Source organism: Callorhinus ursinus, unplaced genomic scaffold (genome assembly GCF_003265705.2).
Source record: "Callorhinus ursinus isolate GAN/ISIS: 27379988/994484 unplaced genomic scaffold, GSC_fseal_2.0 scaffold21, whole genome shotgun sequence".
Classification (NCBI taxonomy): Eukaryota; Metazoa; Chordata; class Mammalia; order Carnivora; family Otariidae; genus Callorhinus; species Callorhinus ursinus.
In genome coordinates this window covers 5,400,827-5,414,129 of record NW_027397083.1, presented here as the reverse complement: position 1 = coordinate 5,414,129, position 13,303 = coordinate 5,400,827, and the positions used below count along the sequence as shown (strand labels likewise).

General features: G+C 44.4%; 1 protein-coding gene across 13 annotated transcripts in view; it reads right to left on the bottom strand.

The window, feature by feature from the left end:
• Nucleotides 1-13,303, bottom strand: part of PHF21A (PHD finger protein 21A) — a 188,742-nt gene that overhangs the window by 5,044 nt on the left and 170,395 nt on the right. For 10 of the 13 annotated variants that reach the window (XM_025879387.2, XM_025879391.2, XM_025879390.2 and 7 more), the window contains 7 exons: nucleotides 13,089-13,140; nucleotides 12,249-12,328; nucleotides 11,715-11,775; nucleotides 9,038-9,201; nucleotides 2,971-3,126; nucleotides 1,679-1,754; nucleotides 1,177-1,280 (listed from right to left, as the gene is read on the bottom strand). In XM_025879387.2, coding sequence (XP_025735172.1) covers nucleotides 1,177-1,280; nucleotides 1,679-1,754; nucleotides 2,971-3,126; nucleotides 9,038-9,201; nucleotides 11,715-11,775; nucleotides 12,249-12,328; nucleotides 13,089-13,140 — 693 coding nt within the window. Of the gene's footprint in view, nucleotides 1-1,176; nucleotides 1,281-1,678; nucleotides 1,755-2,970; nucleotides 3,127-9,037; nucleotides 9,202-9,275; nucleotides 9,299-11,714; nucleotides 11,776-12,248; nucleotides 12,329-13,088; nucleotides 13,141-13,303 lie in introns of all 13 variants that reach the window. The other 3 variants (XM_073904708.1, XM_073904707.1, XM_073904706.1) reach the window with 1 other exon arrangement.

Genomic DNA, 13,303 nt, shown 5'->3' with positions numbered 1-13,303 from the left:
GGGGCACTACCGAGTGGTTTAAGAGCCAACCCTGCTTGACACTAGGACTTAAAACCAAATGTGAATTACCACTCCAATGCTACAAAATAAAAGCAATTTAAAAACAACATTCCCAGAGCTGCGCTCAGGCTGGTTTGGGCAGGTTTGGGTATGCCTCTGCCTTGCAAATGGGTGCTAATGTGCTCAGGACTGGACTGAGCTTTCGAGAGTAGAAAATGAGCCAGTGGTATCTGGATCCAATTTGAGGGCTACTGAGGATCACTTGGTCGGCAAGAATTTAGAGGCAGGCCTGGGGTAGCACAGTGATATTTGGGAGAATCAAACACTGCAGCCAACAGAAACCCTTCTGCTCGGTCATAGACTTGTAGTCTTTTGCCCTTTTGCCCAAGGTCTCCCACAGCTGCTGGCTTCTGTTCTAGGCAGGAAGAGAGATGAAACCTGCATGCCATGGGGAGTATGGTGACAAGGAGAAAGCAGTGGAGTGGGACAGCCCAACTGCCACCAAGTCCAGGGTCCCACCTCCTGTCCACGAGGGCTGAGGCCACCTGGCTCCAACAAGGGGAGGGGTACCTACTCAAAGAGAAATAAAACTTGCTCTGGAGGAGCCTCAGAATCTCTGCTGCAAATACAACCTGGGCAGGCCAGGCCGGGCAGTATTTACTTCCAGTACTTGTCTCCAGAAACCTCTCTTTCTCAGGCCGGTCAGGAAAACCTGGAGACGCAATCAGCAGGGTGTGGAAGAAAGGACGGGAGCGACGGGCCATGCAGACAGACCGCTAACTAGGATGACTAGCAAGGCTTCTATGCAGGGACCTGATTTGTGTCTATCTGGCTTGGGGAGAGGCTTCATACTCCTCCCAAACCCACTCAGGAACACACAGGGGTGGTGGCCATCCTGCTGTAGCTGCTACTGCATCTCTTTACCCTGGAGACTGAAAATCCTCTCTCAGGTCAAAGCCACTGGGAGGTTCCAGAGCTTGAAGACACCATATACCAACTGGCCACCTGTCCTGAGGGCCAAATTGTAACTGAAGGCAAACTTTGCATCCATCCCAAGTTACCTGTGTTAACAAGCTAAAGGACCCGAATCCGCCCTTGGGAGCCACATGGACTATTGTGCACGTGGAAGGGTCCTCCTATCTGTATCCATCGCTTGAAGGCATGAGCTTTACTTACACTTATAGAATTGCTGAGCTGTTTCACCTTCTGCTCTAGTTGTTCTCGTTCTTGTTTTAAATCTGAACTCCATTTAAGTAATTTCTGTTTCTCTTCTTCTTTTGCTGAAAAACAAAAAAAGAAACTGTTTTTAACAATAAATTCTTTGAAAAGGCCAGTATTTTCAGAATGCTGGCCAAAGAAGGCATTTTGCCCAAAGTTCCCCTGAGCTCCAGTCAGAGTGCAGATCATGCCCACCTAGACTTTCCCTTATTCGGTGTATAGCCAGGTATGCTAAGAAAACTGTCAGTGGTGTGGGCCTCGCTCTAAGTAAGATGCCGCTTCTCATTTTTCCTCCCCAGGAAAATACTACACAAACTTTTCAATTTGTTCAAGAAAAGCTTTTCATTTGTAACTTTAAATTTCCTTTTGAAAACAAAACAAATGCAGCCTTCCCGTACCTTTTTTTTTTTTTTTAAGCAAGGGGAGGCTTCCACAAAAGGGGGTGTGGATGATTCTTTACCTGCTTTGTAGGCGATATAGGAATGAACAATTGCTAAAGTTCCAGGCCATGGAATTGCTTCTTCCTTCTTCAGCATCTGAAACAAGGTTTAGAATTTTACCTTGAAAGGAGGTATAAACACACATCCCCTGTGTAGTGACAAGCAACGTGTCTTGTCTTATGGTGGACTTATGGTGGCTCGGCTGCAAAACCCTGGTCTATACTTTCTAGACTATGAAGTTCCAGATGCTCCTGACAGGATGAGTTTCAAGGACAGGAAAAGCCAAGCCACTCGAGCCCCAGCTTGGAAAGAGGCTGGGACCTGGCTGGACATCCCCAGCTTCTCATGTACGCTGCATACGAGGCCCAGCGACCCAGGCCGCCAGAGCCACTGGCATCCTTGACCAGCCTGTCTCAGGTGTCGCTTTACATGTCCCTCAAAGATAGCCTGACCAAGGAAACGAAATGTCAGTTCCAAATACTAAAGTATAATCCGGACCTTGTGCAGAAAATTACCAGATGGTCAAAGAGCAGCTTCAGGAGAGAACACAGAGAGGCTGGTCTCTACTACCTGGCGAAGACGGTAGAATGCGGACCAGGATGAAAAGGGGAAAACCAGAATTCTCTCAAACAGGATTCCAAAGACCTGAGCAGCATGCCAAAGCTTGCTGAGTTATTAGGTCTATTTATTATTTATACTTTGCCTACTTCTAAAAAGACTGAGACAGCTTATCATAAAAACATAAAGGTACATGGATAGTTGAGAAAAAGAGGCCAGAAACTAAAGAGAGAAGAAGGGAAGAGGCTAGGACAGTTTCAAGCCCATGAAATAGTAAGATGGCCACTTTACAGTTAGTTCTCTGATCCCGGTGATGACACAGGTTAAAGGTGAAACTGTTATTCTTTGAATTAAACAGTCAATTGGGCACTTTCCTTTAAGGGTTTTATTTCCAAAAGAAGAGTCTCAAAACCACCTACTGGGTTTGGACCATTCTTAGAGAAAGAGGCTGAAAGTCTTATGGCTTTGAAAGAGCAAGGTCATGAGAAGATAAGTCATTTTAAATAAAGGGAAGCAGTTAAGAATCTTTCCACCTATACACAGACTCACCACCTCAGTAATAGGACAGAGAAGCTTGAGAGGATGGACGCTACATGGGTGAGTGCGGTGCCATGAATAGCCCAGAGGTGCCCAGGGGAACTACCAGGAGAGGGAAGAGACTCCGCCATTCCCCCAGATCTGAGGGGAAAGGAGGTCCTCCTGAACACACTTTCTCCTCCTCAGCCCATCACTCTGTCAGACCCACCCATGGTACCTGGTCCTGACATCTGGGACAGATCCACATGCCCTTGGGAATCGTTTTCAGAGGAGGGTCTAAGCAGTCCAGATGATACACACGGGAACACGTGTCACACATAAGCAACTGGCCGCTTTTTCTGCAAACGCTGCAAAAATCCTCATGGATATCACCCTAGGAAATTGAGAGGAAAGGTAAGAGAAAGGACAAAAAAGGTAAAACGTGAATGCTAACGTGCACATTCTGGACATGTATGTTTCAGGACAATTAGCTGTGCCCCTCCAACATGTTACCAAAGTATTCGAGGAAAGAAGGAATTACCAATGGCACAGCCCCCACCTACTCCATACAGCTGAGGCTCCCTGGGCAGGGACAGTATCCTCAAACTAGAGTTGACAGAAAAGCCGTGTAATCACCTAGGCCCAAATTAGCTTTACAGGTGATAGCTCAGCACTTTTTTGGTAGAGCCCAAACCCACAAGTCATAAAGTTTGAAGCCACTGAAATCCATTTATCAAAGTGTTCCACAATATGATACAAACAATTCTCATTACCCATCATTTTTAGGGGAGTTCAGGATTGGGAAAAGAAGACAGACAAGAAACGGAATTTTACTAAATTCTTTGCTTGCTCAGGGAGAAAAAAATACAGTGCATGTTCAAATGGGAAAAGATTAAGTCAGGAACAAATTACACTCACACGAGCTTTCTAACATGAAGAATTTAAAAAGCCAGAGCAACAGCTGATAATGTTCTCTTAAAACCACTATTTGGCATTTGCTGTGCAATGGGCCATTCTATGCTGGGAGGCTTTATTCCTCCCCATAAAACACGTCACCAGGTGGAAAAAGACGAGCAGCCCCTCTGCCTGTCTCCCCGCCCCTACCACTGATAGTGCTAGTTCGCAGGTAAGTCTGCTGGAGCCCTCTGAACAGAAGGCCCCATCAGAAAAAAGCAGATCTACTTAAATTGGAGAGGAGACACTGGGGGTGGGGGGTGGGGGAAGGTATTTAGGTCAAAGGTATTTTTCAGCAGATCCATCCCTGGCCTGTTCTGGGAACAGGACTGATAAAGACACATGGGAAGGAAGACTGAAGGGACGTGCCAGAGGTTAGCCAGCAAGGCAGCGCCACAGCCTGGAGCCCCCTCTTTGCTTCCAGTGTGTTGGTTTAGATTTCTAGGCTGTTCTGCCAGAAAGCCTGATACAGAAACTCTGCACAGACAGCATTGCTCAAGTCTTCTTTTCTATGCTATATAACCCCTCGGCCACCACTGCTGGAGGAACTTGTCTTCCCAGACCTACAGCTTCTCTCTAAAGAAAAGGAAACTTTCTCTTAATTCACTAGGGTATGCAGAGCCTAGAAAACCAGCTGCGAAAGGTTGTAAGATAATCAGAGTGTGGACTCATTTTAGTCTTTCTTAGTAAGAAAATGTTATCTCTGGGCAATAAAAAAGATACTCAGTATATGAGCAAAAATACTGCATGAGTGTGCAGCCTTAAAGTTCAGCTTTGAAGCAACAGAAGAGGTTAAGGTCTCATCCCTCAATTAACTGTAACTTTCTTCTTTCATTCTTAAAATCAGGGTGAAAGGCACTCTTCTCTAAAGAAACAGTCTTTCTTGAACCCGAGTCCTGTGTGAGTCTGCATCTTTATGAAGTTTATAAAAATTTTAAGGTTTCAGAGACTGTTTCACATGAATCCTAGATAAATTACCAGTGGTGAAATAGACAAAACAAACTGGACATCTTATTCTGTTGGGTAAAGAGTCCTGCTCACTTTCTTTTGCTCCTGAGTAGGAGCACATCAAGAAGTGGAGGGCAGACAGCATGTAAAATAAAGGTTAAATAACTTCTTTCAAGTTTCAGAAGAAAAGATGACTTCATATCCTATTTCCATGTTCTAGAGCAACAGTCCTCAGTCTATTCCATGTCAGGACCCCTTTACAAATCTTAAAATTACTAAGGACCTCAAAGAGCTTTTATTTGTATTTATTTATATATTATTTGAATTATACTTATTGCTATTTACTGTATTAGAAGTTTTAAGTTTTCAATTTTGAAATAATTACAGAATCACAGGAAGTTACAAAAATAGTATACCAAAAAACTGTAAAACCCCAGAACACACAAGTGCACATCCCATGAGCCAGGAGAGTCATGACATCGTTACAGGGCATGTAATATCTGGAAAACTCCACTGGTTACTCTTGAGAGAAAGAGAATGAAAATGGCAAAGAATATTTTAGTATTATCATGAAAATAGTTTTGATTTTATGGATCCCGAAAAGAGTCTCAGGGACCACACCTGGAGAACAACTACCCATAGAAATGAATAATAAAATGCCAAGGTATAGATTTTATCTACCCAGAATGGGTTCTCTGCTTAGCTTAAAGAGAGCATAGGAAGTCCCATGGAGGTGCTGCTCCAGGTCAAAAGGCTCAGGCTTTGGTGACTGAATTACTACCATAAACCAAATGTTAAATTGAAAAATGGTGACCCATGATTCTTTGCTAGGAGCCAAGCATGTATGTTTTTTGCAAACACCCTGGCTGTATCAACTGCAACTTCATCATTTGCTAAAAGAATTTTATAACTATGTCAACATATCTTCCCTTCTCATAAAACAATTGTGGCAACAAGGTATATCCTGAGGATTAGTGTCTGACTGGGTTTTGTATTACCAAGTCCTTCTAGACAGTTACTGATCCCCAGGAAAGGCTTGCCGCTCAGCTGTAATTGTTTAATTAATGTTGTTGGGGCTTGTCCTAGCCACCAGCAAACATACAGAGTCTTGTGCGCTGATTTTAATCACTGCCACTGTTGGGATACTGTAAAAGTAGAAGTCAATTGTCTTAAAAAAAAAATCCATTCCACTAGGTTTAACTTAGGAAGTTCTAACATATTTAGTGGTTTTAGAAAAGCCTTCTTTTACCTTTGGATTTCTGAAAAGAACAGTGTTTGCATTTTAAGACAAAACCTGGCAGAAACTTTTACTTTGTGATTTGATCGGAGTAGATGCCTCGAGTTCAGTCTCTCAAAGAAAGCCACAGACCCCCATTAGGGGGTCAACGTTTAGGAAAGGGACTCACACGCAGAACCACAAAATCACCTGTTCCCTGGCATTTGTACACCACACTGTGGGAGACCCCCACCAAGAGGTCATAAGCCGGCAATCCCTCCAGCAATGCTTCAGCTGCAGAAAAGTTGGGACAATCTTTGGTACCAGCAAACAAGGTTTCTGACAAGAACTCCTGGTACTCATTACTCGGGACAGGTAGAAAACCTGTATCAATTACTAATGCCAAAAGTCAGGCAAGCTGGATGAAATTCTGAATTTCAAGAGCAAGGCAGAGTCTGTAGTCATCAGTTATATCCAAGGAAGGAAGGCTGCCAGAGAACAGAACTCCACTATTACCCGGTCCTCCAAAGAGGATACTTCCTTTGCTGCTTTTAGAATTTTAACTCAGAATGTGCATATAGTAGTCTTTTGTTCTTTGGACAAGGGTAGATCATTAGTAAGCACGAGAACCTTCCAGTTCAAGGGACATTTTACTTGAAGATGATCCTAAAGACAAGCTCTGTAGTTCACAAAAGAAATGGGACATGTACAAAATGAAACTCTTGGTTTCCCTCCTCAAACCTGCTCCTTTTGCCATCTCAAGTAAATGAGAGTTTTATCCTGCTAGTTGCGCAGGCCGAAAACTCTGGATTCACCTTTGACTATTCTTACCTCATACCTAATCCTGCTGGCTCTTCAAAATACACGCAGACTTGGTCATTTTCCTCCACCTCTACGTCTACCACCTCCCAGGCCAAGCCGTCCTCAGCTCTTGCCTCCTAACTGGTCTCCCTGCTCCCGTCCCGTCCTCTCCACAGTCTCTTCTCCGGATTTCAGACACGGTGATCCTTTTAAAATCCAAGCTGATTTTGTAAACACCTTAAAAACACTAAATGCCGGCAAGAACCATCAAAGGATGCTATAACCACTGGGTAACAGTTTGTTGGGGAACTAGATATTTATACAGACTCAAAGCTATCTCTGCCAGAGAAAAAAGGCCCCTTTACAAGTGGAAAAATTTGATGTGATCTATGTTAAAGGATGAAAGCTAACATCACCAACAGCGGGACAGACCAACTGACGGCACGTGCTACTCGTTGTGAAGTGCTGAAAAGGACTCACCATCTCATATTTAGTGTTCCTACAAAAATGCATACCCCGAGTCTACTCCTGAGGAAACAATCAGATCATCCAAATGGAGGGACACTCTACACAGAAACTGGCCTACCTTTTAAGAAATGCCAATGTCATGAATGACAAAGAAAAGCTGAGAAACTTCTCCAGAGTAAGGAGACGAGAGAGACAATACCATGGCAACAAATATCAAGAGTGATCTTAACCCTGGATTCTGGAGCAGAAAAAACAAAGTGCCCCTAAAGCAATTATTGAGACAACTGGAGAAACCTGACTATGGAATATATATTATAGAATAATATTTACTCAATATTAAGTGTCCTCAATTTGATAACTGCATTGTGACTGTATCAGGGAATATCTTTGTTCTTAGAAGATACATGCTGAAGGGTTTCGGGTAAAGATTCATGGTGTCTGCAACTTCTTAACTAGTTCAGCAAAATGTGTGTGTGGTCGGGGGGGAGCATATGTGGCAAAATGGTAATAACCAGTGAATCTGGGTGGAAGGTATATATTTGTTCTTTGTATTTTCTTCCAACTTCTCCATAAGTTTGAAATTTTTCAAAATAAAAAGTTGAAAAATTAACGTCACTCCTCTCCTCAAGGCCCTCCAGTGATTTCCCCCATCTCCCTCCAAGTAAAAGCCCCAAGGCCCTGCACCCTGGGCCCTGCCACCTCTGGGGTGCCATCTCCCCAAATCTCCGCACTCCTTCTGCCCTGCTGTCCTGGCCTTCTAGCTTTTCCTCCACACCATGTACGTGCCTACCTCACGGCTTCTGCATTGCTGTTCCCTCTGCATGGAACGCGCTCCCCATGATCTACTCGCACACCTTCCACTTCCTGCCAGAGCGGCTCTCTTCCCTCTCTTCATAAAACAGGAGCCTGCTGCCATTAGGTCCTATCGCCCTTATTCTGCCCCAGTGTTCTTTACAGCACTTATCATTACCTTTTATGTGTTCCTTTGCTTATTGCTGGCCTCTGGCCCCGTAATAGGGGCTCCTTGAGGGCAGGGAGTTGGTTTTGTTCCCTGTTCTATCCCCAGCCTCAACAACAGCACTTGCTCAGCGGAGGAGTGTTCAGGAAGTGTTTGCTGACTAAACTCACTGCTTTGTAAATGCTCATTTAAAATCTTAGGGCGCCTGTGAGAGAACCACACTGATGGTCACCAGAGGGGAGGTGGGTGGGGGGCTGGGGGAAATAGGTAAAGGGGATTAAAGAGCACACTTATCATGATGAGCACTGAGTACTGTATCCAACTATTGCATCACGATACTGTACACCTGAAACTAATATAGCACTTTATGATAACTATACTAGAATTAAAATCAAAAGCATAAAAATAAGTAAAAAAAACAAACAAACAAAAAAACCCCCAAAATCTCAGGGTACTAGTTTACCATCCTGTAGTTTCTACATGCAGGGCCACTAAACGTTTTCAGGAACCTGTTTGATTAATTCTGCTGAATAAAGCTGCTTGAAAGAAAAGTTTTCCACCTCTTGATTTCTACTTGAAACAGGAAACAAGGACTGCTGGGGGAAAGTGCACCTTGTTCCTTTTCCTCACCCCGAAACACAGACGATGGAAATCTGAGCACCTTTAAAGTATATGAGCTGACTTCCCACCCATCCCCCTTCCTGAGAACTCATCCACAGCAGATCAAATCCAGATTTTAAAAACTCTGACTGAGCCTCCTGATGTAGGTGATTCTCAAGGACATGGCAGGACCTGGGGCCCTGGCAGAAAGCTGCCTTACATGGTATACAGGGTCCTGTAGGGATTACTGCTGTTCCAGGGCTAGTCAAGGAGATGCAGCTGGTAAGGAGACAACACATGATAACGGTTTCCCCAATTTAAGCTCTCAGAAAGAGAGCACGCTTTTCCCAAGTTACTTACGTCTGTGGAGGTGGGGCTGGGCAGGGACACAGGCTGAACAGGTGCAGGGAAAGTGAATGTGGTCTCTGTCTTTTCATTTTCAGGGGAGTCAGGATGACTGGATGGGGGGGATGTTGGGGTAAGGGCTCCAAACCCCAGCACTGCATTGTATTTTGGAGGACGACCTATATACCAAGAGAAGGGAACAAAAGGGAAAAAAGGGGGAGGGAAAGAAAGGGGGAAAAATGATCTTACATACCTTTGGCCAGTGTTCCTCATTGGCTAGCATGGAAAAGGAAGTGAGGTAGCAGACAGAAGGTTAATACAACAGTCCCAAAGAGAGGAAGTGAAGCAAAGATTTAAATGTCATTAGAAACAACTGCATGAGTCTCAAAAGAAAGGAGGATAAGAGAGCCTGGGAGAATGACAGGAGGCCTGCGTCATGTCAAAGGGCCTGGCCTTGGGTGGATCAAGGTGACACTCCTGGACTATTATGATTTGAGATTTCTAGCGTGAGAACAAGATGTCAAAGCCAAAGAGGGCCACAGCTAGGAGTAAGAGTTTATTCTCCCACTTCTACAGATTGTTCTCTAAGGTTTCTCTGTAACCATCATTCTTATAATCATTAATGATTCCCTGGTCCCACAAATGGATTTATTTAGGATTTCTGCTTTTCCTTTTCTCTCCTATCTATATTTTGGTCATTTCACTGCTTGTGAGGGTGGAGAAAGGCAAACTGAGGAGGCAAAACTCAAGTTAACTGTTCTTACCCCTTGCTAGTAGAGCTAGTGAGAAATATGTTCTGGGACTAGCTGGAACCTAAGAGCTAAAAAAATGATCTGAGCTTGACAATGATTTTAAGTATGTCTGGAGCCAGATTCCCTCCCCAGATGATCAAGAACTGTCTCCCCGCTTCTGTCACAAACACTCTAGTGAACTACATGTCTAAGGACTGGGGCCTGTCACCAAATCTAAGAAAAGGCCCTGCCATCAGCAAGGCTGCTGAAAGACTGACCGGAACAAGAGCACTGGGAATCAAGCCTCGAGGCTGCAGAGGATCTATAAATGGACTCTGATGGGTGTGGCAAGACTGGTCAACCACTCCTGCTTTATGATACATCTAAGCCAGGGTCCTTGTCAGAAGGGCCAGGATCAAAGCTTCTAAGCTTTGAGTGATCAAAAGTATACTTTCAGCACGGCAAAGGGGGAAAAAAAAAGCCAGAGAGGCACACAACTGCCTACAAGCACTGGTGAAAGGTTCACAACTTTGCCAACAGTTATAATTTATATCAGGATTATGCACAAGAGTCATGATTCTGTCAGACATTACACAAATATTACCTATCTGTGTTAAACTGGCAATGTCTGCAGTACAAAGACAGGGAATTTAGGGCTGCCCAAAGGGGAAGTGAAAGATGAATGCTCTTTGTTTACCCACAGAAGGCACATCTAGGCATTGTGAATACAGGCTTTCATCCTCTGACCTTGGCAAGTGATGCCAAGGTCTTTCTGGCTCATTTAACCCCTGTCCTCTTAGCAGATACTCCCCACCAGCACACCAATTAACTGTGGCTTCTGACTGGGGGCTCCTTTCTGAGAACTAGGTCAGAGGTCACTAAAAATTGCCAAAAATAAAACAACAAAAAATAACCCACAACACTGGTTACTGTGGCCCAGGAATCAATAGGAAGCAACGATGTAGGGTTTCCCATGGAAATATTTTTTTGCCACCTAAAGGACAGGTAGGTAATGAAACATTATAATGGGTCACTGAGGGCAGGTACACTCTCTCTTTTGGGTGAGGAGGTGGTAATGGTACAGTTGGCAGCCCTGCCGCAAGGGTCGGGATGACCTCCTAGGCTTCCAAGAGCTCTGAGACAGTGTGTGCTTATGCAAAAATTAGTATGCTACTCTACTTGTTCTGCAACCTTTCTAGCCTGGAATGTAATTCAGGGACACATTATCATGTGGAGAAAGGATGTATTACTAACATCAAAGAACAATTTCAGAACCTTGTTTATGAGCTCAAACTCAGAGCTGTTAAGACCTACTCAGACCTGCAAGGAGGGCTGCTGCCTCTGCCCCGCCCACAAGTAAGGGGCACCAGCTGCGCCCCAAAGCCTGAAATATGGGGATGGTGCTCTTTAGGAACTTCTACTTCGGGGAGCCTGTTTCGACCATGACCTCGCTTCCTTAGCTGGAGATGCCCTCAACTCATAGATTCTAAGTTCTCAGTGTGGCTACGTCTCTCCTTCCTGGAAAGTCTGCAGCTCACAGAAACCCGAGTCATGCTCTGGTCTCGCCGGCAGCAGGATGACTTAGACACTACTAAGAACACCTTGGCAACAGCAGGCTCTGTTCTGCTCAGTGATGCTAAAATGCTTCCTTTCACACAATGTTCTGTTCGCTGTGCTATTCATGGACAGCCTGGTGGGCCTGGGGCAGAAATGCTGTATTAAGCCATTTCCTTGAGTCAGCTTTGCCAGAATCCTAAGAAAGGAAGCTTGCGATTCAGGATACAGAACTCTAAGGAGAAATATCACTCTCTTCTTCCCCCATTTTCAGAGAACAACAACAACAAAACTATGTTCAAGGGATTTAGGAGTTAGGCTCTAGGACAAGGGGAGGAAGTAGGGGGAAGAAACACGACACAGAAAGCAGAAGCAACAGCGAGGGAGAGCTACAAAAAGGTACTCACCTCTCTTCCGGGTCCCAGGATGCATTGTACTGTTCAGGTATGTGACTGCACTCTTCTTACGCTTTGAGGATTGAAGAGGGAAAGGTAACTAGTTGAATAGCATGGTTACTACTAATACTGGCACAAGCTAGAGACCAAGCACGGCATGCCTGTCAACACACCAGCAACTGAGTGCAAGTCACCCCAAGGTCTCAGTGCTAATGGGCTCTATTATATATACTTGGCTCTGAGAGAATAGAATATTCCAGAGAGGTCTGCCTCTGCTTCAGATGACAGCTGTGTTGAAGCCAAGATGAGTTAAATTTTTAAGGTAGGCTTGTATTTGCTCAAACTTATGGAAAAAACTAAGGGGAAAGCAGTGAATAATAAAAATGAAACAGTATGATTAGCCAGAGAAAAACCCATCATTTCAAAAAGCTGGCCAAGTATAATCAGGGTACTGTTCCTCGGTAGGTTTTCAGATGGGAGGAGATGAAAAAATTCATAAATAAAACTAGAACTGTGAGGGGAGGGCCAAGTTCTGGCCAGGAATACCTCTGGCTCAAAGACTGCTCCGCTGTATACTGGATTTGCTGTTGTTCTTCTTTTTCGCTCTTGCCTCTTGCTTTGGATTTCTTGGGAAAGCAAAAGGTTTGAATTAGAAGAGAGATATAGAGAACCTCAAAAACTGAACTTCACTGTTTATCTTTTAGTTTTCCCATGACAAATCAGAAATGGGGGCACATCCCTCTGTTTCACGGCAGCCTCAGCAGAGGCAAGCACACTGCTGGGAAGAAAGGTGTAGGACCATCTACTCTCACCTCTCAGAAAGCAAGACCATGCTGTCCCACAGTGTGGCTCTCTGTGACCCAGAGCTTAACAGCAGCCAACACATATAAACAAGCTGTCCTCATCTATTTGTAGTTCACTGGAATACAGGTGTGGATGAACTTTATCCACAGACCTAGACTGAGTAACCATAGTTCACCAGTCTTGAGTTAAATAATAGGACAGGTGTAGCTTTGTAACTGTTCTTAAGATTCGAATAACCCAGAGTGATTGAAAAATACAGACAAAGAGTTGTCAGAGGGGCATTTGATACTTCGTGCTGTCAGGAAAAAAAAAAAAAAGAGCTCCTCTAAAGTGAACAGAAGTCATAGAGGCAGCTGGGGAGTCTCCCCTGGACAGCAGTGTGGATGACAACAGGGAGGGGAGGGGATGAACGTCAGATAGAGGAAAGGCAAGTTTGACTCCAAAGGAAAGAGTCCACACTAGCTGAACCATACTCTATTGGCATTCCAGTGTTCTACATTCTAGCAATAAATTCAACACTATTTTCTAAGAACAAAGCTCTGGGCCAGAAGCAAGGCAGGACCATGAATTATCTTCTCTTACCTTCTAGATGGTCATGTGTTACCAATCCTAGAGACACCATGAAGGCAAGTTTCTGTGCCAGAGAAACAAGAATGTACTTCAGTTTGGGTTCTCACAAAGTCAAATGCATGTTCCTAGTTAGACTTCTTGGCAAAGCCAGCCCAATGGGCTGGTTGCTTGAAGGAAGGAGGCCAGGTTCAGGTGACCAAAGAACAGACCTTCCAGGGCCACTCTGG